We start from the raw sequence: 25911 nt of genomic DNA on the forward strand, positions 1-25911 counted from the left end.
CAGGAATCTACACATTCCTATGTGACATTTGTTCCCAACCTCACTCCTCAGAGATAGGACTATGCAGCCACAAGAGATGTCATCGTTGAATGTGACAGACAGCCACACATTTTATGTACAGCTACTCACCAAATCAAATTGGTTTAACATTTTAAATCTCTCAAAAAAATTTCAGAATCTGAGCCAAATATTATTTCTATTTCTTAGTACAGGCGCTAGATTACATATATTTCTATCATTGCATACAGTAAATTAAGGACCATTAAGGTTGGTGGAAGAAGAAAAAAACCAGAACACTGGCCTCACATAAGAAAGGTTATAACTTGTGTATTAACTTGTTTAGGTACTGAGATGTACTGTATATTTCAGCAGATCTGTATCAGTGTAGAGTTTTGTATGTGGGAGAGTGATTTTCTTCCCCACCAGGTGGTTCTGTTGCTTAGTTTTGTGCTGCCAAGAGACTGAGCCTTTGGCATTATTGATAATGAAATATAACTGAAAGAGGTGAAAGTCGCTTGGTTTAGGTATTGGGTCTGATACTTAAGCAGGGCACATTTGTTAGATTTACATCTTTAAACAGATGGAAAATCCCCCAAAAACACTACCATGCATAGGGCAAAGCTTGAAGAAACTGCTCTATAGAACAGATCTAGCTTAGAAAAGCTGGGCAAACTGAAGCCATGCTGATTTTTACCACCCACGCCTAGGATTTGTATGAATAACTCCGACTTCAATGGGGACAGGGGTGTTCTGACTTTTTTTTTTTGGTCCGATGTGTTTGTTTAGGACAGTGGGCCAATTCTCAGCTGGTGTGTATTAGCATTGCTCCCTTGAAGTCAGTGCTGATTTACCAGCGGAGAATCTGCCCCATTGGCTGTTTCTCAAACACTTCTTCTTGCATATTCATTCTCCAAGTGAAATAAATTCAGAATAAGAATCCTGGAATCCCAGCATGAAGTTATGCTTTTATTGCCTCTGCCCCCTCTGCTAAAATCCACTGATCCTAAGACAGTTTCAGATTGGGTTTTCATGCTTTTGCCAGTGGGTACTGATTTATGAGGAATGGGCTAGGCATTTAGAATGGTTTCTGAAAACCCAGCTCTGTACATTCAGTTGTTTAGAGCAATAAGCGTATGCAGAACACAGAAGTGGTATCCATGTTCATCCATGGGTGAAGAATATGAACAAAGAACACAACGTTGTAGAAGTTTCCTTTTTATGGAACTAAAAATACAAGAAAAGTAGTCAGCTCCAGAACAATTTGTGAAGCTGCATCACCTCGCTCTAGGCTTCATTTGCACACTATAAAATCAGCACCATCCGTAGAATAATATTTTTCTAAATTGCTTTAGCGTCAGTTGTGGCTACATTTTTTTAAATCTTTTATAGTATATGCTTGATAGAAGCAGAACCCAGTCATAGTGGGCACTGTAAAAAAGTAAACGTTTACCACACTCCAATATAAATGCCTCACTATAGCCTACGTTCGAAGTACAAGAAATATTGACGGTAATGACACAGTGAAGTATTTGTTTGGATGGAATGGAATGGAAACAACATTGACATTTTTGGCTATTGTTGCCCCCTCCCCTCTCTTCTCTTCTCTTCCCTATTTCAACGAGCTGAAATAATAATTATTTATAAAGCACTACCAGTGTGATCATCTCTGAACAATGAAGGATCCAGATCCTCTGCTGGGTGGTGGCATTGAAGTCAATGGAGCTACGCTGATTTGTACCAGCTGATGGTATTCTCACGGGTCACTTCTCAAGGAGCTTGCAATCTGTTTCAGACGCAGACATACACTTCTGACTTCTGGCACTTTAGACATGTCTGTTTGAGGGGATGTCTTCAGGGAGAATTACATTGAAAAGATTAATGAAAGAGGCATATTTTCAGGAGAGATTTAAAGAATGACAGGGAGCTTGCTATGTGTAGCGGGAGCAAGTTACAAGGGTAGGGTTGTGGCCAAGGGTGGAAGGAAGCTGCAGGTGGGGATGATAGCAATGTAGCCATTCCAATTTGGCGTAGGGCAACAGGAATAGGATCCATATCTTTTATATCTCCTCCATTTCATGCCTACGCTACTTGACAATTACTGTTTATCTCTCCTTGTGAGAAAGAACCACAAAGTCTTCTACATATGGTGAATTAACAACACACCCACAAACACACACACAATGGTGATTGTAAAAGCAAGCTTAAGTTTAATTTAAATTTTCAAAGTTAGTGACTATTCCTGAACACTTTTTACTCATACAAGAGGCTTCCTTGAAGACAATGGAATTACTGGTATGAGTAAGGACTTCTCCTGTGAACAAGAGGATACTGGACTGGGCCTTTAATTTTATTAAATACTGCTTTACCAACTGCTTTACTGTTCCTAAGCCCACAATTAGTTTTGCAAGCTAAGCTCATGTACCAGTATCCTAAAAAGTTGTGTTCTTAGAGATCAACCCATCTAGTTATTACTCCATCAAGATTTACATTGCACTCTCTGGGCATGTATAAGGTGCCAATCATTGTGCTATACAAAGCTGTCATACACAAACAAGCATTTTTGTCTACACAGTTGCAAAAGCACAAGACAAAAGAAAATACAAAATTAACACATGAAAGGGCCTGCAAATATAGCAACATCTTTCAACTGATTAAGGACCAGATTCTGCCACTCTTACTCACATTGAGTAGTACCTTACTTGGTGAGCAATTCCATTTATTATTACTTAACTTAATAAGTATATATTATCTGCCATTTACAAATGGTATAGTAATCAAGAGATTTCAAGCCTCTCCAGCTTGAAAGAAATGTAAGTTGTTCAGGGACAACATTATACCCCAATTTTTGAATAGGATCTTGGAGTGGGACTTAAACGACCAGGGTTCTGCTCCTGGCTCTGCTACTGACAGCCACTTCACCTCTTTGTGCCTCCACAAACTCTTCAGAAGGGGGACTGTTTCTTGCTATGTGTTCAGTGCTATTTAAATATCATTCTCATAACTGGGATTTTCCCCATTGGTTTAAGCAGGGGCAGAATCAGAGACTAGAAGATATGCTGAATAAAAGCTGACTTCTTGTGAGCAATATGTGTTTTTATTTAGTCTCTGGTGTAACAGTACCAACACATGCTACATTCACTATCTGCCAAGATGCTGGTAAACAAGATGCATACAATTTATAAACATATATATTTCAATTTAACAATACATAAACAAAGCACTGATATTTTGACTTTGCTGTATTTTAATCTTGTGCGGACGTATAATCATTACTGCACTTTTTTCAACTTAAATGTCTTTGAAAAGTTCCACTTACTGTTATAAAATACTGAAGGTCTATAATAAAATAAATACTCCTATTCATTCCTATCAATACATTTTCCCAAGATGCTGACTATATGACCTATATTGGTCAAAAAGAGTTATATAGTCAAACTTTTATTCAGCACTTTGGGGTAAATGGGTTGATAGCAATGTACTCTACAGCCAATTTTAGAGTCCCTGAACACACTGCCATTATCACCGTATTTTCTACCTCCATATTTGCATGCCCCAAACATATAAACAAAACAAAACTAATCAAAGAATGTGACTGCAAATGCCTTTTATTTTTTCCTTAAAATACAGGAAGGGAGCCTGACCTTGCAAAGCCTTACTCAAGCAAGTAGTTCTTACTAATGTAAGTAGTCCTATTTGGATTGCCCGAAAGAGCAGCCCGACAGAGTTTGAAAGAAGGACAAACTTCTTTTCTTAGCACAATTTACATACACAAGAACAATGCATTAATGTTTCTTTTTTATGGCAGCTTGTGAGAGTTTCTCCAGTATGCAGAAGATGGGCAAACAGAGGGGGACAAAGTGAAGACAGGAGTTACAGGAGTTAGAATCTTACCTGAGAGTTTCCAAACTCTTTGATGTATAAGTGTTTTGAATGACAGCATAGTTCTCTGAAAACATCCTGTCAATGTGCAGCAGCAGTCAAAAAAGATGACAAAATGTAAGGAACCATTAGGAAAGGGACAGATTATAAAACAGAAAATATTATAATGCCACTATATAAGACCATGGCACGCCCACACCTTGATTACTGTGTGCAGTTCTGTTACCCTGTCTCAAAAACAATATTAGATATGGAAAAGGTACAGAGAAGGGAAACAAAAATTATTAGGGGTATGGAACAGTTTCCATATGAAGAGAGATTATAAAGATTGGGACTATTCATCTTGGAAAATAGACAATGAAGGGGGGATATAATAGAGGTCTATACAATTATGAATGGTATGGAGACAGAGAATCAGGAAGTGTTATTTACCCTTTAACATAAGAACTAGGGATCACCTGATGAAATTAATAGGCATTAGGTTAAAAACAAAACAAAGGAAGTACTTCACACAACACACAGTGCCCTGTGAAACTTGTTGCTAGAGGATGTTGTGCAGTGAAAACTATAACTAGATTAAAAAAGAATTAGATAAATTCTTGGAGGAGAGGTCCAGAAATGGCTATTAGCCAAGATGGTCGGGATGCAACCCAATGCTGCAGATGTCTCTAAACTGCCAGAAACTAGGAGTGGACAACAGGGCTGGATCATTCAGTAATAATGCCCTGTTTTGTTCATTCCCCGCTGAAGCATCTGGCACTGGTCACTGTCAGAAGACAGGATACTGAGCAAGGTGGACCTTTGGTTGACCCAGTATGGCCATTCTTATTTAAATATAGCTCTTTTTGCTTAAGGTATGTCTGCTGTACCATACTTACAACTTGAATCCTTCCTGAAATTTATTGTTTGGCAATATTCCATTGATTTTAAACCAGAATTCCCCATGTGATTTCCTCCACTTAATACCAATTTTTGGTTTTTTTTAAACAGTTTTTAGTAGCCTTTCTAGTTCCTCTGCAGCAATTATAATACACTACAGAATAAACTGCAAATAGCTGAAAGAGTACAAAACTACAGGCTTCCAAAGAGAAAAGGATTATGTTAAAGTCAGGGGCCAGATTCACCAGCATGGTATGACCACTTGCATTGCACTATTGGCATAACTGGCCCACAGAGGGTCACCTTTGAAAGAGCGATCCTTCAGTGGCATACAGTCAGCAAACTACATTCTTCCTCTGTATTATCAGAACAGCAAGGAGAAAGGGGATGTGGCTGGGACACTCTCATGCTATATGTGGATGAATGGCTGGGTGTTTCAGCCCCTGGGCCCTTTGCAGTCCATGAATAGGGGTACCAGCCCTTTCACAGAGCTGCTGTAGTATCAGTGAAATGCAAAGGTTACTTTAAAGCTACCTTTGCATGCAACCCCCTTACCTATGCTCTGTGTAGCTAACCTGGACTGCAGAATCAGGCTCTTTAGCTTTATGTAGCATGGTACCCACAATAAATACCTTCTCAGAACACTAACAGTGAGGTCAAATTATGTTTCAATATTTTATACTGAAATATGCATGACAAATAAATCTAGTCAACTCATGTTCTATTTATAAAAACAGTAAAAAAATATAGTGTTAAGCCCCTAAAGCATGTACCATCAGCTCCCGATGATCTAAATCAGCTTTATATACTGTGATCACTGTCACTTTCCCTTCTCACATTTACAGAGAACTAGGAAATCATGAGCAACTACTGAATACATTGTAGAGACAAAGAAAAATACTAGTTCAGTGTTAATGAAAATTCTTTGAACTCTAATCAATTTGAGAACAAACAGAACACAACCTTATACAGTATCAAAACATAGAAACCACCTTCATTTCAGAGTTCAGATGTCACCTGTCTGTTACATTTTGGAACAGCATTTTGGAAATGTAAAAGAGTGACATTATTTAATAGGTTTCAGAGTGGTAGCCGTGTTAGTTTGTATCAGCAAAAAGAACGAGGAGTACTTGTGGCACTTTAGAGACTAACAAATTTATTTGAGCATAAGCTTTCTTGGGCTAAAACCCACTTCATGGGATGCATGCAGTGAAAAATACAGTAGGAAGATATATATATACAGAGGACATGAAAAAATGGTTGTTGCCATACTAACTATAATGAGAATAATCAGTTAAAGTGAGCCATTATCAGCAGGAGAAAAAAAAACTTTTGTAGTGATAATCAGGATGGCCCATTTCCAACAGTTGACAAGAAGGTGTGAGCAACAGTAGATGAAAAAAATTAGCATGGGAAAACAGTTTTTACTTTGTGTAACGACCCATCTACTCCCAGTCTTTATTCAAGCCTAATTTAATGGTGTCAAGTTAGCAAATTAATTCCAATTCTGCAGTTTCTCATTGGAGTCTGCTTTTAAAGTTTTTTTGTTGGAGTATTGCGACTTTGAGGTCTGTAATCGAGTGGTCAGGGAGACAGAAGTGTTCTCCGACTGGTTTGAATGTTATAATTCTTGACGTCTGACTTGTGTCTATTTATTCTTTTGTGCAGAGACTGTCTGGTTTGGCCAATGTACATGGCAGAGGGGCATATATCACATTGGTAGATGTGCAGGTGAATAAGCCTCTGATAGTGTGGCTGATGTCACATCTACCAATGTGATATATGCCATCATGTGCCAGCAATGCCCCTCTGCACTGGGAGTAGATGAGTCATTACACAAAGTAAAAACTACTTCCCCATGCTAATTTTCCCCTACTGTTACTCACACCTTCTTGTCAGCTGTTGCAAATGGGCCATCCTGATTATCACTACAAAAGTTTTTCTCCTGCTGATAATAGCTCACCTTAACTGATTACTCTCGTTATAGTTAGTATGGTAACACCCATTGTTTCATGTCCTCTGTGTATATATATCTTCCTACTGTATTTCCCACTGCATGCATTCAATGAAGTTGGTTTTAGCCCACAAAAGCTTATGCTCAAATACATTTGTTAGTCTCTAAGATGCCACAAATACTCCTCGTTCTTTTATTATTTAATAGATGAATGTATCAGTAATGTACCTCACAAGCTACATTTACTCCATAGCTTTTCTGAAGCACCCAACTGTATTGTTTTTTTCCCAACACAATAAGTCTGAATCAGCAGTAAATTTCAGCAGTTGTCTGCTGGCCCAAACAAGCCAAAAATAACTAGGGCCAGATCCTCATCTGTTGTAAATCAAGGATTCACATTCACTGAGGATCTGGCCCCTGGAGTTCTAGAGAAGAGAAGGACCTCTCTGGGTTTGGGTCTGGTTTGGATTTCAGGCAATGAGAATTTGCTTTGGCTCCTTTACATTTCAGTATGCCTGGTCCCATGCATAAAAACCCTGGAGGACAAACCAAACACACTGGGCTCTAGAGGCCAGCTGGGATGGCAGTCACAGGCTCCCTTCACATCTGTTCACAAAAGGGATCAGCAACAGGGGATAATACTTGAACTGGAACTCTACCCCCTAGAAATCCAGTTTCCAGGGACCTTTGAAGTGGGAAAGGGCAAATATCTTGTAGCAAGTTTGGGAACAGAGCTGCAAGAATCGTATTTCTCATAAAGCTGCATTCTAGTTATGTGCAAAATTTAGGTACACTGTAAAATTAAAGCTGCTTCAGAGATACTTTGAAATAATGTTCTATATGTTCTAAAACACAACTCTCCTGCAGAATTCCTTAACAATGGCATTGACATTTGTAACAATGATTTTCAAACATTTGGCAAAGACCAATGAGTTTGGAACATTTTTTTGCTGGTCAGTCCACTGATAAACAAAACGGAGTGCAACATTGAAAAGCTTATTTCATTAGCTCTGTTTTTAAAACAGTTTCAACTTAAGTTCTATTGTTCAGTTTTGCTTTGTGATGGTCATGTGAATAACCTCTGATTATGATCAATTACCTTAGTAGATTCATCCTATTATCTCTGGAGCCAGCATTACTGACTCAGAAAATATCCTGCACACGTTAACTGAAGAACTTTCCTCATTTGCATCTAACTTTGCTTTAGAGCTGTATAAATCACAGTTGATATCCTACTAAAATATGAGAGAAAAATCTAGTTGAAAGATGCCTTGTTTCTTTCATTGTATTGGGAAAATATATCTTCAAGGGTGTAGCATGTGCAGTCACATCTCTCTTAGCCATGGCTGTGCTGCATACCAAAGCTTGATGTCACTTGTCATCTGTTGCTGTAGCTATTTGCCTCAGTGGCCAATATTTTTACATCCTTTTGGTCTAAATCTCCAGACACAGAATAAGCTGCTCTTCCATTTGTCCAGTTCTGCTGTTTTGTGTCAGTATCTCTGGTAAGTGACCTTAGCTGTGTCCTTTTGATTTTCTTTGCTAGTCTAGCAAAGCACAATAATGTTGAACTGAATATCATAGAAAATCCACACAGAATGAATGATGCAGTGTAGCTGCTGGTTGTATCCACCAGCCAACCTATTGAAAAACAAATAATTTTTAAGGTATTTAGTAGTTTACAAACTCCTTGCATGGTACAGCATTCATAATGCAATTTATTACATACAACGGTGATTAAGAGACAGGCATATATAATAGCTGACACATCAGTTAAAATACATTTTGCCTCCAGGGAAAGAAAACAAATATCTTACATAATGATCTCACCATACTTAGCTCAAGTTTTTAGAAGCTTTTGTTCAGAACATAACCCCATCACAAAAGGGAACTGGAGTTTTCCCTACAATCCTATATAAACATCCTCTAAAAGCATTGATTTAGCTGACAGTCTGGAAATGTGCTCAGAGCCATCATGGAAGTAAATGCTATTCTGTGCATGAGTTCCCCACCCAGAAACTTTGTCTGGGCTTGTGTATCACTTGAAATGTTCCATTAATATTTTTGCTGTGACAAATCAAATTAAAAAGCATCAAAAGCAGAGGTGAATTTGAACCTGGAGTGAACAGCAAATACAAAATGAAAGACATATATACTGTACTATGGCTATTCAAGAAAGGCAATATGAATCGGTGATCTTCCCACATCACTCAAAATGGATATAAATCCTTTCTGTGAAATGATCAGGACATCATTGTCCTAATCCCTACTTCATTTTTCAAGCCAGAAATTTAAACTAAACTGGCAGGAGATATGGTGTTCAGATATCCCGGTGATGATGATGGCTACTGAAGAACCTGAATAGAATTGAATGGACTATTGCCAGCCCATACTAAAGAAATTCAACAGTAAACCCCACTGCCTAATCCATGCCACATTTCTGAAATGGACGGATAAAGCTCTCTGGACCCTAAAGTCTATAAAAGAACATCCTTTGATTAAAACTCAAGGGTTATTTAATTTCAAAGCAAAAGATACATTTTTGCACTTTTTATATTGCTGAACTACATGAAACAATTAAATAACAATGTGCTGCATTATTTCATTGTATGCCCCTGAATTTCCATTTGTTTTTAGTGTGCCAAATTCACTTCATCAAAATAGGGCTTAACTGGGACCCAAGTGGTGTGTAGGTCATGCATTGGCCCTGTGCTCAGGGCTCAAGTGGACTCAAATACTGTTTGTTTATTTTCCTCTCTCTTTTCCATTGTTTAGTGCTAAGGCCCACATGAATTTTACATAGAATTTAGAAAACAACTAAGCCACAGGGATCTTTTCCTCACCAACACAATGAAAACATCAGAGGGAGATTACTTTGATCAGTCACAAGGGAAGAACACATTGGGACTGTTCATAATATTTGAAAATGTTATAAAAATACACAAATTGAAAAGTAAAGCCATGCTAAGATGTTTGTTCTTAACTACCATGGGCGGTGCATATCATAGGCTAGGGAAGGTTATGCCTCCCCAGACAGCCCCGTGTGGCCCTGCCCATGCTCTGACCTGAGGCTCCCTTCTGCTTGCCGCTAGTTGGCCCTAGCCCAGGCAGGCTGATCCTCTTCCGGAAAGCCTGCTGTGGCTGTGGCTAGAGCAGCCAGCCTGTGGCCGGGACTTGGGGTGGCTGGAGCCATCCAGAGCAGGGGGACCCACAGCTCTGGGGCTGCACCACCCGGCGCTCCAGGGCAGGGGCCACACTGCTTGGCGCTTTGGGGCTGAGGCCACTTGTCGGTGCTTTGGGCAGGTGGGGAGCACACCGCCCGCCCGGCACTCCGGGGTTGGGGGCACTCAGGCTACCGGGGCAAGGAAGTGGGACCTCAGCTGGAAGGGGCGGGCTGGGCCGGGGTTAGCCTCCCTGAGCCCATGGCTCTCCCACCACCCATGTTAACTCTTCTGGCTTTGTTACCTCCTTACCAATATTGGAGAAGGACTTTTGTTTTTAATATGGGCCAGATGCTCTCCTCTGCTCCAAGTGTTTTCTTTTCTCACCAAAATTTGTCATGGGCGTCTGTGTGGCGGGAGGGTCCCAGAGCTTGGGCTGCAGCCTGAGTCTAAATATTTACATAGCAATTAAACAGTCCCTTGGTCTGCGCCCACATGCCCAAATCAGCTGGCATGGGCCAGCCCGCTGGTTTTAATTGCAGTGTAGAGGGCTATGTTGCCAGGGCTGAGGAGGGATGCACGCTGCATGGATGTCCTGACCTCCACAGGATTCATACCAGGATTGTCTGTGGCTCTTCATGCCATTTGAGTGAATGTGATCATGAAATGATAGATTACATGATTCTAAGGAAAAGAAGGAAGGAGAGCAGCAGAATAAAGACAATGGACTTCACAAAAGCAGACTTTAACAAACTCAGAGAACTGATAGGTAAGGTCCCATGGGAAAAAAATCTAAGCAGAAAAGGAGTTTAGGAAAGCTGACAGTTTCTCACAGAGTTAATATTAAAGGCACAACAGCTAACTATCTCAATGTGAAGGAAAGACAACAAGAGGCCAATATGGTTCTATCAGGAGCTCTTCAGTGACCTGAATATCAAATAGGTATCCTACTAAAAGTGGAAACAGACAACTTGCTAAGGAGGGATACGAAAGAATAGCACAAGCACGTAGGGACTAAATTAGGAAAGCTAAAGTACAAAATGAGTTACATCTAGTGAGGGACATAAGAGGCAATGGAAAGAGGCTCTATAAATATATTAGGAACAAGAAAAAGATGAATGAAAATATAGGTTCTCTACTTAATGGGGAAGGTGAGCTAATAATAGATGACTTCAAGAAGGCTGATACGTTTAATGCCTATTTTGCTTCAATCTTCACTAAAAAGGCAAACTGTGACCAGATACTTAACACAATAAATATTAACAAACAGGTGGAAGGAACACAAAGTAAAACAGGAAAATACCAGGTTAAAGAACATATAGATTTAGATTTGACTAAATGTAAATGAATACATCTAGGAACAAAGAATATAGGCCGTACTTACATGATGGGGGAGTCTATCCTGGGAAACTGTGACACTGAAAAAAAATTGGGGCTCATGGTAGATAATCAGCTGAACATGAACTCCCTGAGTGATGTTGTAACCAAAAGGACTAATGCAATCCTTGGGTGCAGAAACAAAGGAATCTCGAGGAGTAGTGAATAGGTTATTTTGCCTCTGTATTTGGCACTGGTGCAACCATAGCTTGAATATTGTGTCCAGTTCTGGTGTCCACAATTCAAGAAAGATATTGATACATTGGAGAGGGATCAGAGAAGAGCCATGAGAATGATTAACAGATTAGAACATTTGCTTTATAGAGACAGATTCAAGAAGCTCTATCTATTTAGCTTAACAAAGAGAAGGTTAAGGGTTGACTTGATTACAGTTTACAAGTACTTACACATGGAGACAAATATTTGATAATGGGTTCTTCAGTCCAAGAGAAAAAAAATATAACAGGATCAAATGGCTGGAAGTTGACATTAGACATATTCAGACAGGAAGTAATTTTTTAATGGTAAGAATAATTAATCACCGGAACAATGTATTAAGTGTTGTGGAAGTTGCTTCACCCCTGGCAATTTTTAAATCAAGATTGGATGTTTTTTCTAAAAGGTATGAAAATTCTAGGAATTATTTTTGGAAAATTCTATGGTTTGCATTATACAGGAGGTCAGTCTAGATAATTATAATGGTCTCTTCTGGCCTTGGAATCTATGAATCTAGATAAATTAGATATTTTCAAGTCAGCAGGGCCTGATGAAATTTATCCTAGAATACTTAAGGAACCATCTGAAACAATCTCAGAACCATTAGCAATTATCTTTGAGAACCCATGGAGGATGGGTGAGGTCACAAAAGATTGAAGAAGGGCAGATATAGTACCAATCTTTTAAAAAAGGAAACAAAGAGGACCTGAGGAATTATAGGTATCCAGAAAGACAACAGAACAAATTATGAAACAATTAATTTGCAAGTACCTAGATGATAACAGGATTACAAGGAATAGCCAACATGAATTTGTCAAGACTAAATCATGCCAAATCAACCTAATTTCCTTCTTTGACAAGGCTAATGGCCTAATGGATAAGGGGGCGAGCTGTAGGTGTGATATATGTTGATTTTAGCATGGCTTTTGACATAGTCCCCTATAACATTCTCATAAGCAAACTAGGGATATATGGTCTAGATTAAATTACTATAAAGTGGATGCAAAACTGGCTGAAAGACCATAATCAAAGAGTAGTTATAAATGGTTCTTGTCAAACTAGTGGGGTACTTGTCCTGTGTCCAATACTATTAAATATTTTCATAGACTAGAATTTGAAACTACTTTGACAAATTGGAGAATTGGTCTGATTTCAACAAGATTAAAGTAAAAAAAGACAAGTGCAAAATATTACACTTAAGAAGGAAAAATCAAAGGCACAGCTACAAAATAGGGAATAACTGGCTAGGCACTAATACTGCTAGAAAGGATCTGAGGGTTACAGTGGATGACAAATTGAATTAGAGTCAACAATGTTTTGCATTTGTGAAAGAGGCTAATATGATCCTGGGATGTGTTAACAGGAGTGTTGTATGTAAGACACAGGAGATAAATGTCCTGATCTATTCAGCACTGGGGTAAGCCCTCAGCTTGAATACTGTGTCCAGCCAGGTGCCACACTTTAAGAAAATGTGGAGAAATTGGAATTAGTCCAGGGGTGAGCAACAAAAATGATAAAAGTTTTTTAAAAACCAGACCAGCGAGGAAAGGTTAAAAAAGCTGGGCATGTTTAGTTTCGAGGGGGAATAAAAGACAGGGGGAGGTCCTGATACCAGTCCTCAAATATGTTAAGGGCCTTTATAAAGAGGACAGTGATCAATTGTACTCCATGTCCACTGAGCGTAGAACCAAAAGTCATGGGCTAAATCTGCAGCAAGGGAGATTTAGATTAGAGATTAGGAAAAAATTTCTAATTATATGGATAGTTAAGCATGGAAAAGGCTTCCAAGGGAGGTTGTAGAATACTCCCCATGACTGGTGGTTTTAAGAACAGGCTGGTCAAACACCTGTCAGGGATGATCTAGGTTTACATGGTTCTGCCTCAGCACAGGGGGCTGGACTAGATGACCTCAGGAGGTCCCTTCCAATCCTACAGTTCTATAATTTTAGGCTCCGTATTTTCACCCTTTAATGTGTTTTTCCACAAACGTGGATAATTTTGATGGCTGTAAGTTAGAGATGAGCAATGTTTACCAGAACTTGATTTTTCAATGACATTTTTCACCAGTGTTTGAAATTTCTATGAAACATATGGAACAAAATTTATGCACAAAATTACTTCTCACGTCTGACCAGCTCTAGATAAACAAATCATTCTACTTTCAGAAGGTAAATCCGGAGTAACAGTATAAAGAGTACAATATAGTCATCTGTGAACTGACCTGCAATGGGTGGACTCACTAGATAAGGGAGTGCATGAAGAAAATACACTATCCCTAGGGCTGATGATAAGGAAGCAGTTCCCACTACATCTGCTGTCACAACAGGGATCAGTGTAACGTAGGCTCCATCAAAATACCCAAAGGTAAGTGAGAATGGCACAAGCATAGGGAAACTTTGGAGAACAGGAAGGAAGAGACAACAGAGGCCATCCATTCCCACAGCAAAGAGGTAGCAAACATAGCGGTACTTCTTCAGACACCTGCAGATTTTAAAAAGAAGAAGGATAAGTCAATCACGTGCACTTCCTCTCTGTTTCTGTTCACTTCCAGACCTATTAGTTTACCACATGCAATTAACATAAGGTTGAGTCCTGGGATATTTTCTGTGTTAACCTGTTTCCTGTCTTTTCTATGCTGCACAGTTTTAATGTCTGGCTTACCACACAGCTTTCCAAGTGCAAAACCTAGCCAGTGAGGGCTCCAACACTGTGCTGGATTGACAAACCTGGGTCTCTATCTACCTGTAGAACACACAGTAGAGACAGCAGTGCAAGCTTCCCTACACTATGCATAAGCCTCAGTTTTCTTGGGGACCACCCTGGGTGGGGTGAGGGTAGTTCAACCTCCAGGCCCATTCAATCCTCGGTCTCTGTTTTAAAACTTTGTCTGAATAACATATACAGTAACTCCGCACTTAAAGTCATCCTGGTTAACATTGTTTCATTGTTATATTGCTGATCAGTTAGAGAACATGCTCGTTTAAAGTTGAGCAATGCTCCCTTTTAATGTTGTTTGGCAGCCGCCTGCTTTGTCCACTGGTTGCAAGAAGGGCAGCCTGTTGCAGCTAGCTGGTGGGGGCTTGGAACCAGGCTGGACTGGCAGCCCCCCTATCAGCTTCCCGCTCCCCTAAGTTCCCTGTTCAGCAGCCGCTCAGCAGGCTAGCAATTGCTGGCAGTCCACCTGTCCCTCCCCGCGCCACTGTCATGTGCAGCTCCTGCCCTCTGCCTTGGAGCTGCTCCCGGGAGCCTCCTGCTTGCTGTGCAGGGGAAGGGGGGCGTGCTAATGTCAGGGTGTCACACTTACCCCATCTCCATAGAGCAGGTGGGGACATGACAGGGCTCAGGACAGAGGGAGCTTGCTAGCAGAAGCTGCTGTCTCAGCTTGCTGATCCACTTAAAAAGGCAATGTACTTAGAGTGGGGTCAGAGTACTTAAAGGGGCAATGCACATCTCTCTCACACACCGGGTGTGTGTCTTTGTCTGCCATGCTGTCTCTCCTCTGTCCATTTGTGCTGTCTTGCAGAGTATGAGAGGCTACATTAACAACAATGTGTTAACCCTTGAGGACTCAGCCGAGTGCTAGTTCATCATTCAGCACTAAGGCATTCCCCTGGGAAATATTCCACTCTCTGACTCCACCACCTCAACCAAGCTTCACAATCAGATATGGAGACATACCTATCTCATAGAACTGGAAGGGACCCAGAAAAGTCATCAAGCCTCCTGCCTTCACAAAAGTACTGATTTTGCCCCAGATCCCTAAGTGGCCCCCTCAAGGACTGAACTCACAACCCTGGGTTTAGCAGGCCAGTGCTCAAACCACTGAGATATCCCTCCCTGTCATTGCTATGTACAGTATTAAATTGTTTGTTTAAAACTTATACTGTATACAGAATATAGTCTTTTGTCTGGTGAAAAAAATTTCCCTGGAACCTAACACCCACTTCCCCACATTTACATTAATTCTTATAGGGAAATTGGATTCGCTTTAACATCATTTTGCTTAAAGTCGCATTTTTCAGGAACATAACTACAACGTTAAGCAAGGAGTTACTGTACTCCTCTGTATTTATATCTAAGATCACTAAGACTGTTCCTAATATTTTGCAAAAATAAGACAAATGTCCTTATTCCCTCTTCTTACTTTTACTGGTGTAAATCAGGACTGATGCAATGGAGTTAAAAGTAGTGTAAGTGAGAGAAGAATCAAATCCACAATCCGCATTGACTCTAATATCCAGTGTACTGAATAAGTACGACGACTGAAAGAATAAGTATGATGACCTTTAGAATAACCTACTGCCACATTCACCTGATCTTCGCTACCAGTATTACAGACATTGCATAGAACAAAATGTCACGATGGAGTAAAGGTAGCAAAACACAGCTAAGCACTAAAACCTCAGGAAATGCAGAAGTTACGATCCACATACAACCTTAACTCTGCCCTTTTGTGTTTATGCATTACAATAGAGTGCCAGATCCTTCATCCTTTTTATGCCATGACAGCAGCACAAATGAGACAGAAAGGCAGAAGTAGTAGATCACATCCTCTACAGAGCTGGCACAGAGGGCAATGCTTAATATACACTGAACATTGAACTGCATTTACACTACAGACAACAGCAACTTTGGACAAATGTTACTCATTTCTAAAAATGAAAATTAAAAATATAAGTTAACTCAAAGATGAAAACTAAGGTAAAAAATGAGCATTTCTGAAAGTTGTATAAATACCATAAATTGAGCTGATCTACTGGAAAAATAACACAAGCCATTGTAATGTCCTCAAAATGGACGTTAGCAAGCATTCCACCTGGCTATTCCACATGCAAAGGCTTATAACTAGTTTGCGGTCTGTCGTTACCTTCTGTCTGTCAACCATCCAAAGGTGATATTACCAACGATATCGATGACACCAAGTATGGACATAAGGAAGGCAGCCTGCTGGTGACTCACACCAACACTCAAAGCATAAGGTACTAGGTAGACAAAAAGAGGGCTACAGCCGTATGCCATAAATAAAACAGACACTGCTAGCACCAGGAAGTCTGGCATCAGGAAGAAGCTGTATTCTTGCCAGGAGCAGCAGCACAGACATTCATGAGACCATGCTTTGAATAAAGGTGAACAGCTAGACAATTGCTTTAAGTCTTGCTTCTGTGCTTCTGAGACATACTCCTGCTCAAGAAACTCAGGAGGATGTTTATGGTCCTCCTTAAGAGTAATAGGCCTCATCAGGGCACCACAGACACAGAGATTTAAAACAAAACCGCCCAAGATGAGTAAGGCTCCACGCCAGGAAAATTGTTCAATCAAGAGTTGGACCACAGGGGCCAGAATGAAGGTACCAATTCCGCTTCCTGACATGGCTATTCCATAAGCCAGTGCTTTCTTTTTGTTGAAATATTTTCCCACCATTGCTATGGCTGGAGAATAACAAAGTGCAAATCCAAGTCCTAGGGAAAAAAGCAGAATGAAGGTTGTTTAATACTGAATACAAGTAACAGGAAACATTAAACTAACCAAGTCACCCACTCCCATCAGCACTAATAACGAAGAGGCCCTTTGTGGATTATCACATTTTGCAATTTAGTGAATATGGGATAAAAACATGAAGAAAAAAACAGGGATGCCAAGTCAAACAAATATAGTTGAACCTCACTAATCTGTACCAACGCAGTGGCTCAGTGAGGATTGATGAGCTTTGCATATGAACAGGTACTCAGGCTAGATAGGAAAACAGCATCACCAGCCAGTTATTAGTAGCCTGGCCCTGCACCCAGGCATCTCTGAGTGCCAGGGGATGGAGGGACCTCTCATTTAGATTGTGGTATCATTGCATCAGGTACATTGGTCCTACCATTGCTCGGTGTTACACTCAGCTACAAACCCAAATATCTATTTTCAGGGCAGATTTGTGTGTTTGCAGATCTCTGAAGGATGGCATAGGGAATTTCTCTCTACTGTAAAATGTCCTACAAGAAATTTTCTTTGACAAGATGAAGAAATTCTGCACTTCAACTGGCTGGAGTTCTGTGAAGTTTTAAATCTCCTGGGAAAGTCGTTATTCAAGGTGCTGAGACCACTTTCAGAACCGAGGTTAAAAAGACTCAGAACAAGATGCCATTCCTATTTAGTAGATTAATTAGATTCATCTGGGCAGAGAACAATTTCATGGATTTTGCTACAGAGCTTCAAGGACAGATGCACAAGAATCAGATGTTAGCATCAGTGCTGGCATTTCTGCAGGGATTTCTGAATCAGACACAGAAACTTATTCCAGGCTGGCATTTTGAAATAAATGGCACCCTCAGTTACACAGGTACCTCTCCCATTGCCTTTGGCAGAAAGCACAAGCCTGGGAGATTCTCAGGATGTAGCAGGCTATCAGTGTTGGCCTGAAACGCTTCATCCTGCTAACAGGTGCTGACTCTGCTGGGAGAGAGCTGAATGGATTAAATTGACACACTGAGACCAGCAGCTTGTTACCTCACCAAGAGAGGTCTTGGGTGCTTTGAGGCAGGACCTGTGGCTTTTGGGGGGAAGGTTTGAATGGAACTTTATGTTCCCTCATTGTTTATTTCTTTGTGAAGAAAGCCAAACCCCAGGAAGGGCAGTGAATTTTGACACAACAAAGCTAGTGTTGTTTTCAACTGCCCTCTAGATTACAGGTCAGCTCACTGCATCAGCACTACCAGCCTTTTACTATTAGTTCATTTCTTCCCTACTCACTCCCTGCAGACTAAATTCACTGCTTGTGAAATGGACTGTTTACAACTTAATGTACACTGCTTCACTTCCTCAATATTCATAACCGCTCTCATAAAGGAAGCCTCAGTGCCGTAGGAGGGTATGTGACATGGTGCTGTGGGTTACAAGGGACCTTTTTATTTGTTATGAACACATTGGACAAGGATTAACATTGTAATGCAGGAGCAACACACACTGTAACACGGAATTTTTTTTTTCTTAGCAAATAAGCTGTTGGCAGCACACAAAGTATAGTAATTCTACCAACTTGCTACTCAACGGCAGGGGACCAAGTACAAGGCTTATATCACCGTGGCTACCATGGCAGTATTAATGAGGCAGGAATTTCAGTATAACTATTGCAACCTCTCCCTTTCTTTAGTGTACAAGCAACTATACAAAAACAGGACAGACTGAGGGTATTCTTTTAACACTGGGGCTGAACTCAAAGGGAGGATGCATTAGGATAATGCATTCAACAGAAGATTTGTGCTTCTTAACTGAATGTAGAGCATGCAGAAATAAGCCATGCAATGGTGACTTAAGAAACTGATGCAATGACTCCCTCGTTAAGTTATTAATCATTTACCTTGATTTAAATAATTTTAAAAATCACCAATGCAAAGCTTTGTGTGTCCTAACCTATAATTTATATTACAACAAAACTCTGAAAGCATTACACCAAAAAGAACCCTGCCAGCCAATAACCTACCAACAAACAAACAAGCAAACTATCCTATTTCCCACCCTCTTATCATCTGAGAAGTTTACCCTCAGCAACACAACTGTTGAACAGATGACTTTTGCTGTGTGCTAGGCTGGTCACCAAAACTGGGGTTATTTCAGATCAGGAGCAAATACCAGAGGCTTGGAGCCCTCCCACATAATTCTCTGCAAGCTGGTCGTTCTTTCATAACAAGGGGGTTCCAGCTTGAAAGCCTCTGCTGACTGCAGCTGAGGCAGTGTCAGTGGGACAGTGGTGGGCCCTCTAATGTAAAGGTAATGGCTGGGGCAAACATTATGAATCCCTTCTACCTGTAAGCACGCCTAATGAAAAGTAGAGGTGTTCCAGGCTTGTGGCAAATGAACTCAGGATCAGTCCGGCAGATGCGAGCAGTCCTCCAAGCATGATGCCCACTTGACACGATAGATAGTTACTGATAAAACTTCCAAGTGGGGCTTCGAAAATAATGAATGCAGTTAGTGAATGAATGCAGTGTATACTCACCTGCACTTCACAACCAGAGTCAAGGCTTGGGAACAAAAATCAGCACCAAAGCCACACAAACAAGAGAAAAACACTGATCTGTTGCTGCAACCAATTGGAGTGACGTTTCAGATTCACATATATCATATCATGGCGTTTGTGACCTTCCCAAAAATCCTTTCAGAATGGCTGTTTTCTATTTTCCATAAAATCAGGTCAATGGCTATTTTAAAGCAGGAAATACCACCATAAGACAAAGCTGTTTTTCAGTTAATGAGGTCAAAGAAGGCAAAGCCAATGACAAGGTTTTTGTTCATTACCATATCATTACAGCAGCCATAAATCTGCTACCTCTGGAATTTGTACTGCTACTCTATGAAAAGATGGCCCTCTGCCTCATCACTGAAGAGCTTAGACCCTGTAAGTTGTAGAAATGATCTCTCTCTTCGTTAGGAATAGGCTGACCCAGCAATATTAAAAGTTAAAATCCCTGCACACACAAAGAGCAGTGTGGAGTGTCAAAGTCCAGTTTCACCCATGGGAACTACAAATCCTAGAAACCTTTGTGCTCTTTTCTCTGCCTATTTAAAATTCCCTTAGCATTTCAGGTGGAAAACTTTGTCCCCACATCTTCACCTATGAGATGTGGTGTAGCTGGTGCAGAGGTGTCTGGCTACATTTTAGACCCCAGTCCTGGAATGCAATTAATATGGGCAGACCACTCTACCTGCAATATGATGTGTGCAGGATCAGAACCTAAGTTTGCACAGTACTTTGCAGATCTTTAAATGATATCCTTGAGAAATTAAGTGTAACTCCAGAACAGAAAGAGTGTCCTAGGGCAGTGGTTTTCAAACTTGTTTTCTGGCGACCCAGTTGAAGGAAATTGTTGATGCCCGCGACCCACTGGAGCTGGAGATGAGGGGTTTGGAGTGCTGGAGGGGCTCAGAGCTAGGGCAGAGTGTTGGTGTGCAGGGGTGAGGGCTGCGGGATGGGGCTGGGAATGAGGGGTTCAGGCTGTGGGAGGGGGCTCTGGGCTGGAGTAGGGGGTTGGGGTGCGGGAGTGGGTCAGGGCTCTGGGCTGGGGGTGCAGGCTCTGGAGTGGGGCTGGGGATAAGGGGTTTGGGGTGCAGGAGAGGGCTCTGGATTTGGGTGGGCTCAGGGCTGGGGCAGGGGGTTGAGGTGCAGGAGGGGCTCTGGCCTGGGGGTGCAGCTCTGGGGTGGGGCCAGGGATGAGGGTTTTGGGGTGCAGGAGGAAGTTCCAGGTTTGGGAGGGCTCAGGGCTGGGGCGAGGGGTTGGGGTGTGGGAGGGGATCAGGGCTCTGGGCTGGGGCTGCAGGCAGGGATGAGTGGTTTGAGGTGTAGGAGGGGGCTCCAGGTTTGAGGAAGGGGCTGGGGTAGGGGATTGGAGCATGGGGTTGGGATGTAGGCTTACCTCCGGCAGCTCCCAGTCAGTGGTGCAGCCAGGGTGTAGAGGCAGACTTCCCGCCTGTCGTGGCACTGTGAACCACGCTGCGCCGCGGAAGCGGCCAGCCGCAGGTCTGGCTCCTAGTCGGAGCCATGCAAATGGCTCAGCACGGCTCTTGCCTGCAGGCACCGTCCCCTTCCCCCACAGCCCCCATTGGGAACCAGCCAATGGGAGTGTGGAGCTGGTGCTCGAGGTGGAGGCAGCACATGGAGTCCTGTGGCCCCCTCGCCTAAGAGCCAGACCTGCTGCTGGCTGCTTCTGAGGCCTAGCACGATGTCAGAACAGATAGGAACTAGCCTGCCTTAGCCAGATAGCACCACCAATGGGACTTTTAATGGCCTGGTCGGTGGTGCTGATCAGAGCTGCCGTGACCCAGTGCCTTCCATTCTACAATCACAGTTTGAAAACCATTGTCCTAGGGGATACTTCATAAAGAAAACACACAGGGCATTTGCTCTCAAAAAAATGTTCAGTGAAGGGATGTGATGGTTATGACTTGAACCAAAGGAACTAAGAAACACAAACAAGTCTGAAATGTAACTGCAATAAACTAAGTAAAACAAGTGCTAGTAGAATGCCTCTTAAACTGTGACCTTTCCCATAAGGTTTTTTTTTCACAAAAACAGTTCTTAACACACACAATCACTTGACAATAAAATGCTTTGTTTCTTTTCAGTATCAGACAACATGGTACAAAAAAGCCCCCTCCTTGCCAAACTGTGCTGTGGGATACAGCTTGGACATACTACACCCATTTGGTTACAAAGCTAGGATGTGTTGGACAAAAGTCATTAGCCAGCCTGAAACCAGAAATTTTCCACACTGGCTCTGATGACTTGTGAATATACTAATATCAGGTGTCCCACATATCTAAAGAACAAACCAATTTATTATTCAGAGAGTGCAATACCCACCACACAGCATTGTGGCACAGTCTGCAATGGAATGGATCCAAGCTGTTCGCGCATAATCCTGAGCAAAGTATGTCTGGAACTCCACAAAGAAAATTGAGATGCATCTAGGAAAGAAAACATGAATACTGATCTGTTAAATTCCAGGATAACGGGTATCTGGTTTGGGTCTGTTCCAAATCCTATGAAAGTCAATGCAAAGATTCCTATTGACTTCCAAGGGAAAGATATTGGGTCATTAAACATTTGCAAAATGGAGCCTGAAACGAGAGATTATCTGGATGCACAGGAAATAACAACAAATGAAAATGTGGCACATAGGATGGATAGTTCCTACAGTAATTCATGTGGCTGTCTTATATCTGTCTAATTGAATCAGAGAAGAACAAATGAGACAATGACAAATGAGTTACAGAATGGTTACCAAGTATGACCTTAGTAGCGGGATTAGACAGATGAGTTTAATCCAGCAAGGACAAGGAAGACATTTCTTTCCACAAGGAGAGCCAATCTTCAGAAGAGCAGACAATTATATTGCCCTCTTTTATTTTAGCCTCCCACAAACTATTATCCAACTCCTACATTGTTGTTTCTCTCTTTAAGGACTAATATATATTAGTCAGATGACTTCTGGGCCATCAGAAGTCACTTAAGGCACAAAGAAGGCCCTGCCATCCCTGTGTATCATGTTATTTTCCAGAGTGGCTGTCTTGTTGTGTTTCTATAACTTCATTTTTTCACTAGGCTAGGTTGTTGGCCTATCATTCATGTGATACTGTGATACTTCCCAGGGATACCCAGGGCCATGAGGAACTTCACTACCACCAGCCCTTAGCATGAGGAAGCCTTGTCTGTGTCTGCTCCCTGGCTGCACCAGCTACGGGCAACACAAAAACTCCCCTATGCAGGCCCTGCTCTCTCTACAAATTAGTGATAGACACATTCCAACCCCCAAGCCCTCCAAGCATCTCCCTGGAATGTTCAGCACCTGATCCACCAGATACTTGCAGTATTCACAGAATTGCTGCTTCCAAAGAAGCAAGACACCTCAGCTTACCAATTACATCTCAGATCAGTGCTCTATTTAACACACAGCACTTAGGTATGTTTATAGCGAAAACAGTAAATGTTTAATTAATAAACTATAGAGGTTCAAGTGATAACAAGGAGCAGTACTGAAAACAAATGGTTACATATAAATTAAAACCATAGCATGCATTCTAGAACTTAAGACTTATTTTCAAATCTTAGAGCAATACTTATCCAAAATCCTTCCAGTGTATTACAACCAGGCTTGGCTGTGATCGTCCATTCATCAGACAAGTCATGCTGGCAACTTGCCTCCTCAGTGAAAGATCCAGCATGTCTGTTTGCCTTCCCAGATAGATCAGAACAATTCATTGTCCATATTTATAAACAGGATACCACCTGCTGGTTGTTTCTTCCTGTATACAACTTTACTGTAGACTTTGCCATTTCTTAATCAGCATCTGGCTCAATATGCAAATTGGCCTCCGTTGAGACACACACAATACACAACGACCAGGAAGGGAGATAAGTGTCTGTTACCCCCTTCCTGAAAGGAAACCATCCAAGACATGTCACCTCCTGGTTATCTGCCTTAAGGATCTCATTTTCAGTATAGACATAACTCCTTAAATATTACCTGTGCATACATTTTGCAGTGATTATGATGGACCAGTGGGTTACTGGTTCTCAGTAAAGACTTCATATACCAACCTTTACTGAATTATTAGGCATATATTTGACCTGGCAATCCCTGTAAAACTCTTTGCACCCCTTGTGCTCTCAGTCAGTTGGCACCAAGACATTTCTCAAGGATAGGATGTTGGCCTGTCATTCTCCCCCGCAACCTGGAGGACCTAGGGACTCCTTTTTTGTCTGGCCCCTATTCTTTGACCTGTCCAGTTTGGGTGCCCCCACCAGAAGTTACAAATGCTGCCAGCATAGCTCTCAGGGTCACTGGAATGCAGAGGCCTTCCCATCGCTTCCCACCACATCGAGGATACTCTTCTCCTTCCCTGGGGACTGCATCTGAATGTGGTGGGAATGTTTGCATATGACCCTGAGAGCTCTGCCAGAGGGAGATTTAACTCCTGGCAAGGCCACCCAAGCAGGACAGGCCAATGGGTAGGGAGAGACCAGATGAAAAGTAGTCTACTGATCCTCCAGGCTGCAGGGGGTTGGGGGCGGTGGGAAGATGGGGTTGAGCAACCTATCCTTGCAAAAAAGTGAAGTTATAGAATCACAACAAGATAGCAACTCCGGCAAACAACATGATAGACAGGGATGGCAGAGCCTTCCCTATGCCCTAAGTGACTTCTGATAGCAGAATATGGATTCAAATTCATGTTTACAGAGACATATAGCTATACAGACCTACACACAAAATGCTATTCAGTTATATATAGGTTGGAACAAACTCACAGTAATGAAGGAATCCTGTGCCCATATGCCTGCAGACAGCAGCATACATGGTAACTGAACAAAGAATCCAAAATGCTGGCTGCTTTAACAGCACAGACTCTGAATGGCTCTTCATATACAGAGACTGGTTCTGAGACCAGCTCTCGCTTTTTGTGGCTGCAAATACTCATGGATGTATTGTGAACACAAAGACAGGAGGCAATCTGTTTAAAATCTGGCCAATAAGATAGAATGTTGAAGTACAAATAGTAAGCAAATCCCCCACACACACAAACCATCACCACACATACCCTGTCTATACTGATGCCAATTAATGTTAGACTTATTAGTATTATTTATTTAGGTACCTCCTACTGCAGATCAAATAACACAACCCCTTCTCTGGCAAGCTTATGAAGTATGGCATCAATAAGACTCATGTGCATAAAGTTAAGTTGTGTGCATGACGGTCTACAGGATTGGGCATAGGCTCTGACCCTGCAACGAGTTCAGTGTGGACAGAGCCAATGCCCCATAGATTCCATTAGCCCGAGTTGCAATAGAATAGATACAAAAATAACAAGGAGTCTGGTGGCACCTTAAAGACTAACAGATTTATTTGGGCAAAAGTTTTCATGAGTAAAAAACTCACTTCTTCAGGTGCATCTGAAGAAGTGAGGTTTTTACCCATGAAAGCTTATGCCCAAATAAATCTTTGTCTTTAAGGTTCCACTGGACTCCTTGTTATTTTTGCGGGTACAGAGTAACACAGCCACCCCCTGATACTTGAGAATATATACAGACATTCTTCTTCTTTCCTGAATCCACAACATCAAAGTGCAGAGTGTGTCTGCCATCTTTCCATATCACATGAATGAACAAAATTGACCTTTAGGATAAAATGCGTTCATGTACTACTAGGAGCATGTTACTAAAGCAAAACAATAAGAGTTTTGTTGGAATGAAAGCACCAGTAAGGATGAGAGGCACAGTGTAATTCTCAAATATAGTCTGGTAAAGTAGACCCTTTCATCAGGTCTTCTTGCTGTATCTATGTCTAATCTCAGATTCACCATGGAATTCCATGGCCTCCTTCACTGCTCATGTGGCATCATACCACTATTTAATGGTGTTTTTTGATACGTTAAAATAAAATATCAACACATCCAATATCTGATTGAGAAATAGGAATATTTCAAGTTTGCTAAATAAGCAAGGGATTGTTGGGTGGTCTTCCTGCTCTGTCCCCAATCAATCAACTGTCTCTCAGTTCAAAGTCAGATTTCAGACGCATCTGTTCTAGGAAATATAGCATCACTTAGATCAGTTCTATAATGCAAATCAATTTATTTCACATGAAAAAGAAAACAATATGGGGACACGCCTTTAGAAAAACTTGTAGTGTTAGTATGTAGTTCATGTAGTTGTAGTAATATGGTAGCACTAGATCAACATTTGCATGGTTATAGACAGTTGTTTATGAGACTTACCACACAATTCCTTCATCAAGTGTGGCAGCTTTATTTAAAAAGAAATACATTATGTAGGTAAGAAGAGTTGTAATTGTATCGTGTTGCCAGTTCAAATGAGACCCTTGTCTTCAATGCCCCACACATACTATGCTGCCTGTCTCTGATATCCCTCATACAGTTTACATGTTCATATCAACATAGACCATC

General features: G+C 41.4%; 1 protein-coding gene across 3 annotated transcripts in view; it reads right to left on the bottom strand.

Annotated features, from left to right (window-relative positions):
• Positions 1-6819: 6819 nt before the first annotated feature.
• Positions 6820-25911, bottom strand: part of SLC16A12 (solute carrier family 16 member 12) — a 69263-nt gene continuing 50171 nt past the window's right edge. For all 3 annotated transcript variants that reach the window (XM_050959502.1, XM_050959503.1, XM_050959504.1), the window contains 5 exons: positions 21809-21912; positions 19255-19398; positions 16334-16925; positions 13688-13947; positions 6820-8353 (listed from right to left, as the gene is read on the bottom strand). In XM_050959502.1, the coding sequence (XP_050815459.1) occupies positions 8091-8353; positions 13688-13947; positions 16334-16925; positions 19255-19398; positions 21809-21912 (1363 nt within the window). In that variant the 3' untranslated portion in view covers positions 6820-8090. The remainder of the gene's footprint in view (positions 8354-13687; positions 13948-16333; positions 16926-19254; positions 19399-21808; positions 21913-25911) is intronic.

This window comes from Gopherus flavomarginatus, chromosome 6 (genome assembly GCF_025201925.1).
Source record: "Gopherus flavomarginatus isolate rGopFla2 chromosome 6, rGopFla2.mat.asm, whole genome shotgun sequence".
Taxonomy (NCBI): Eukaryota; Metazoa; Chordata; order Testudines; family Testudinidae; genus Gopherus; species Gopherus flavomarginatus.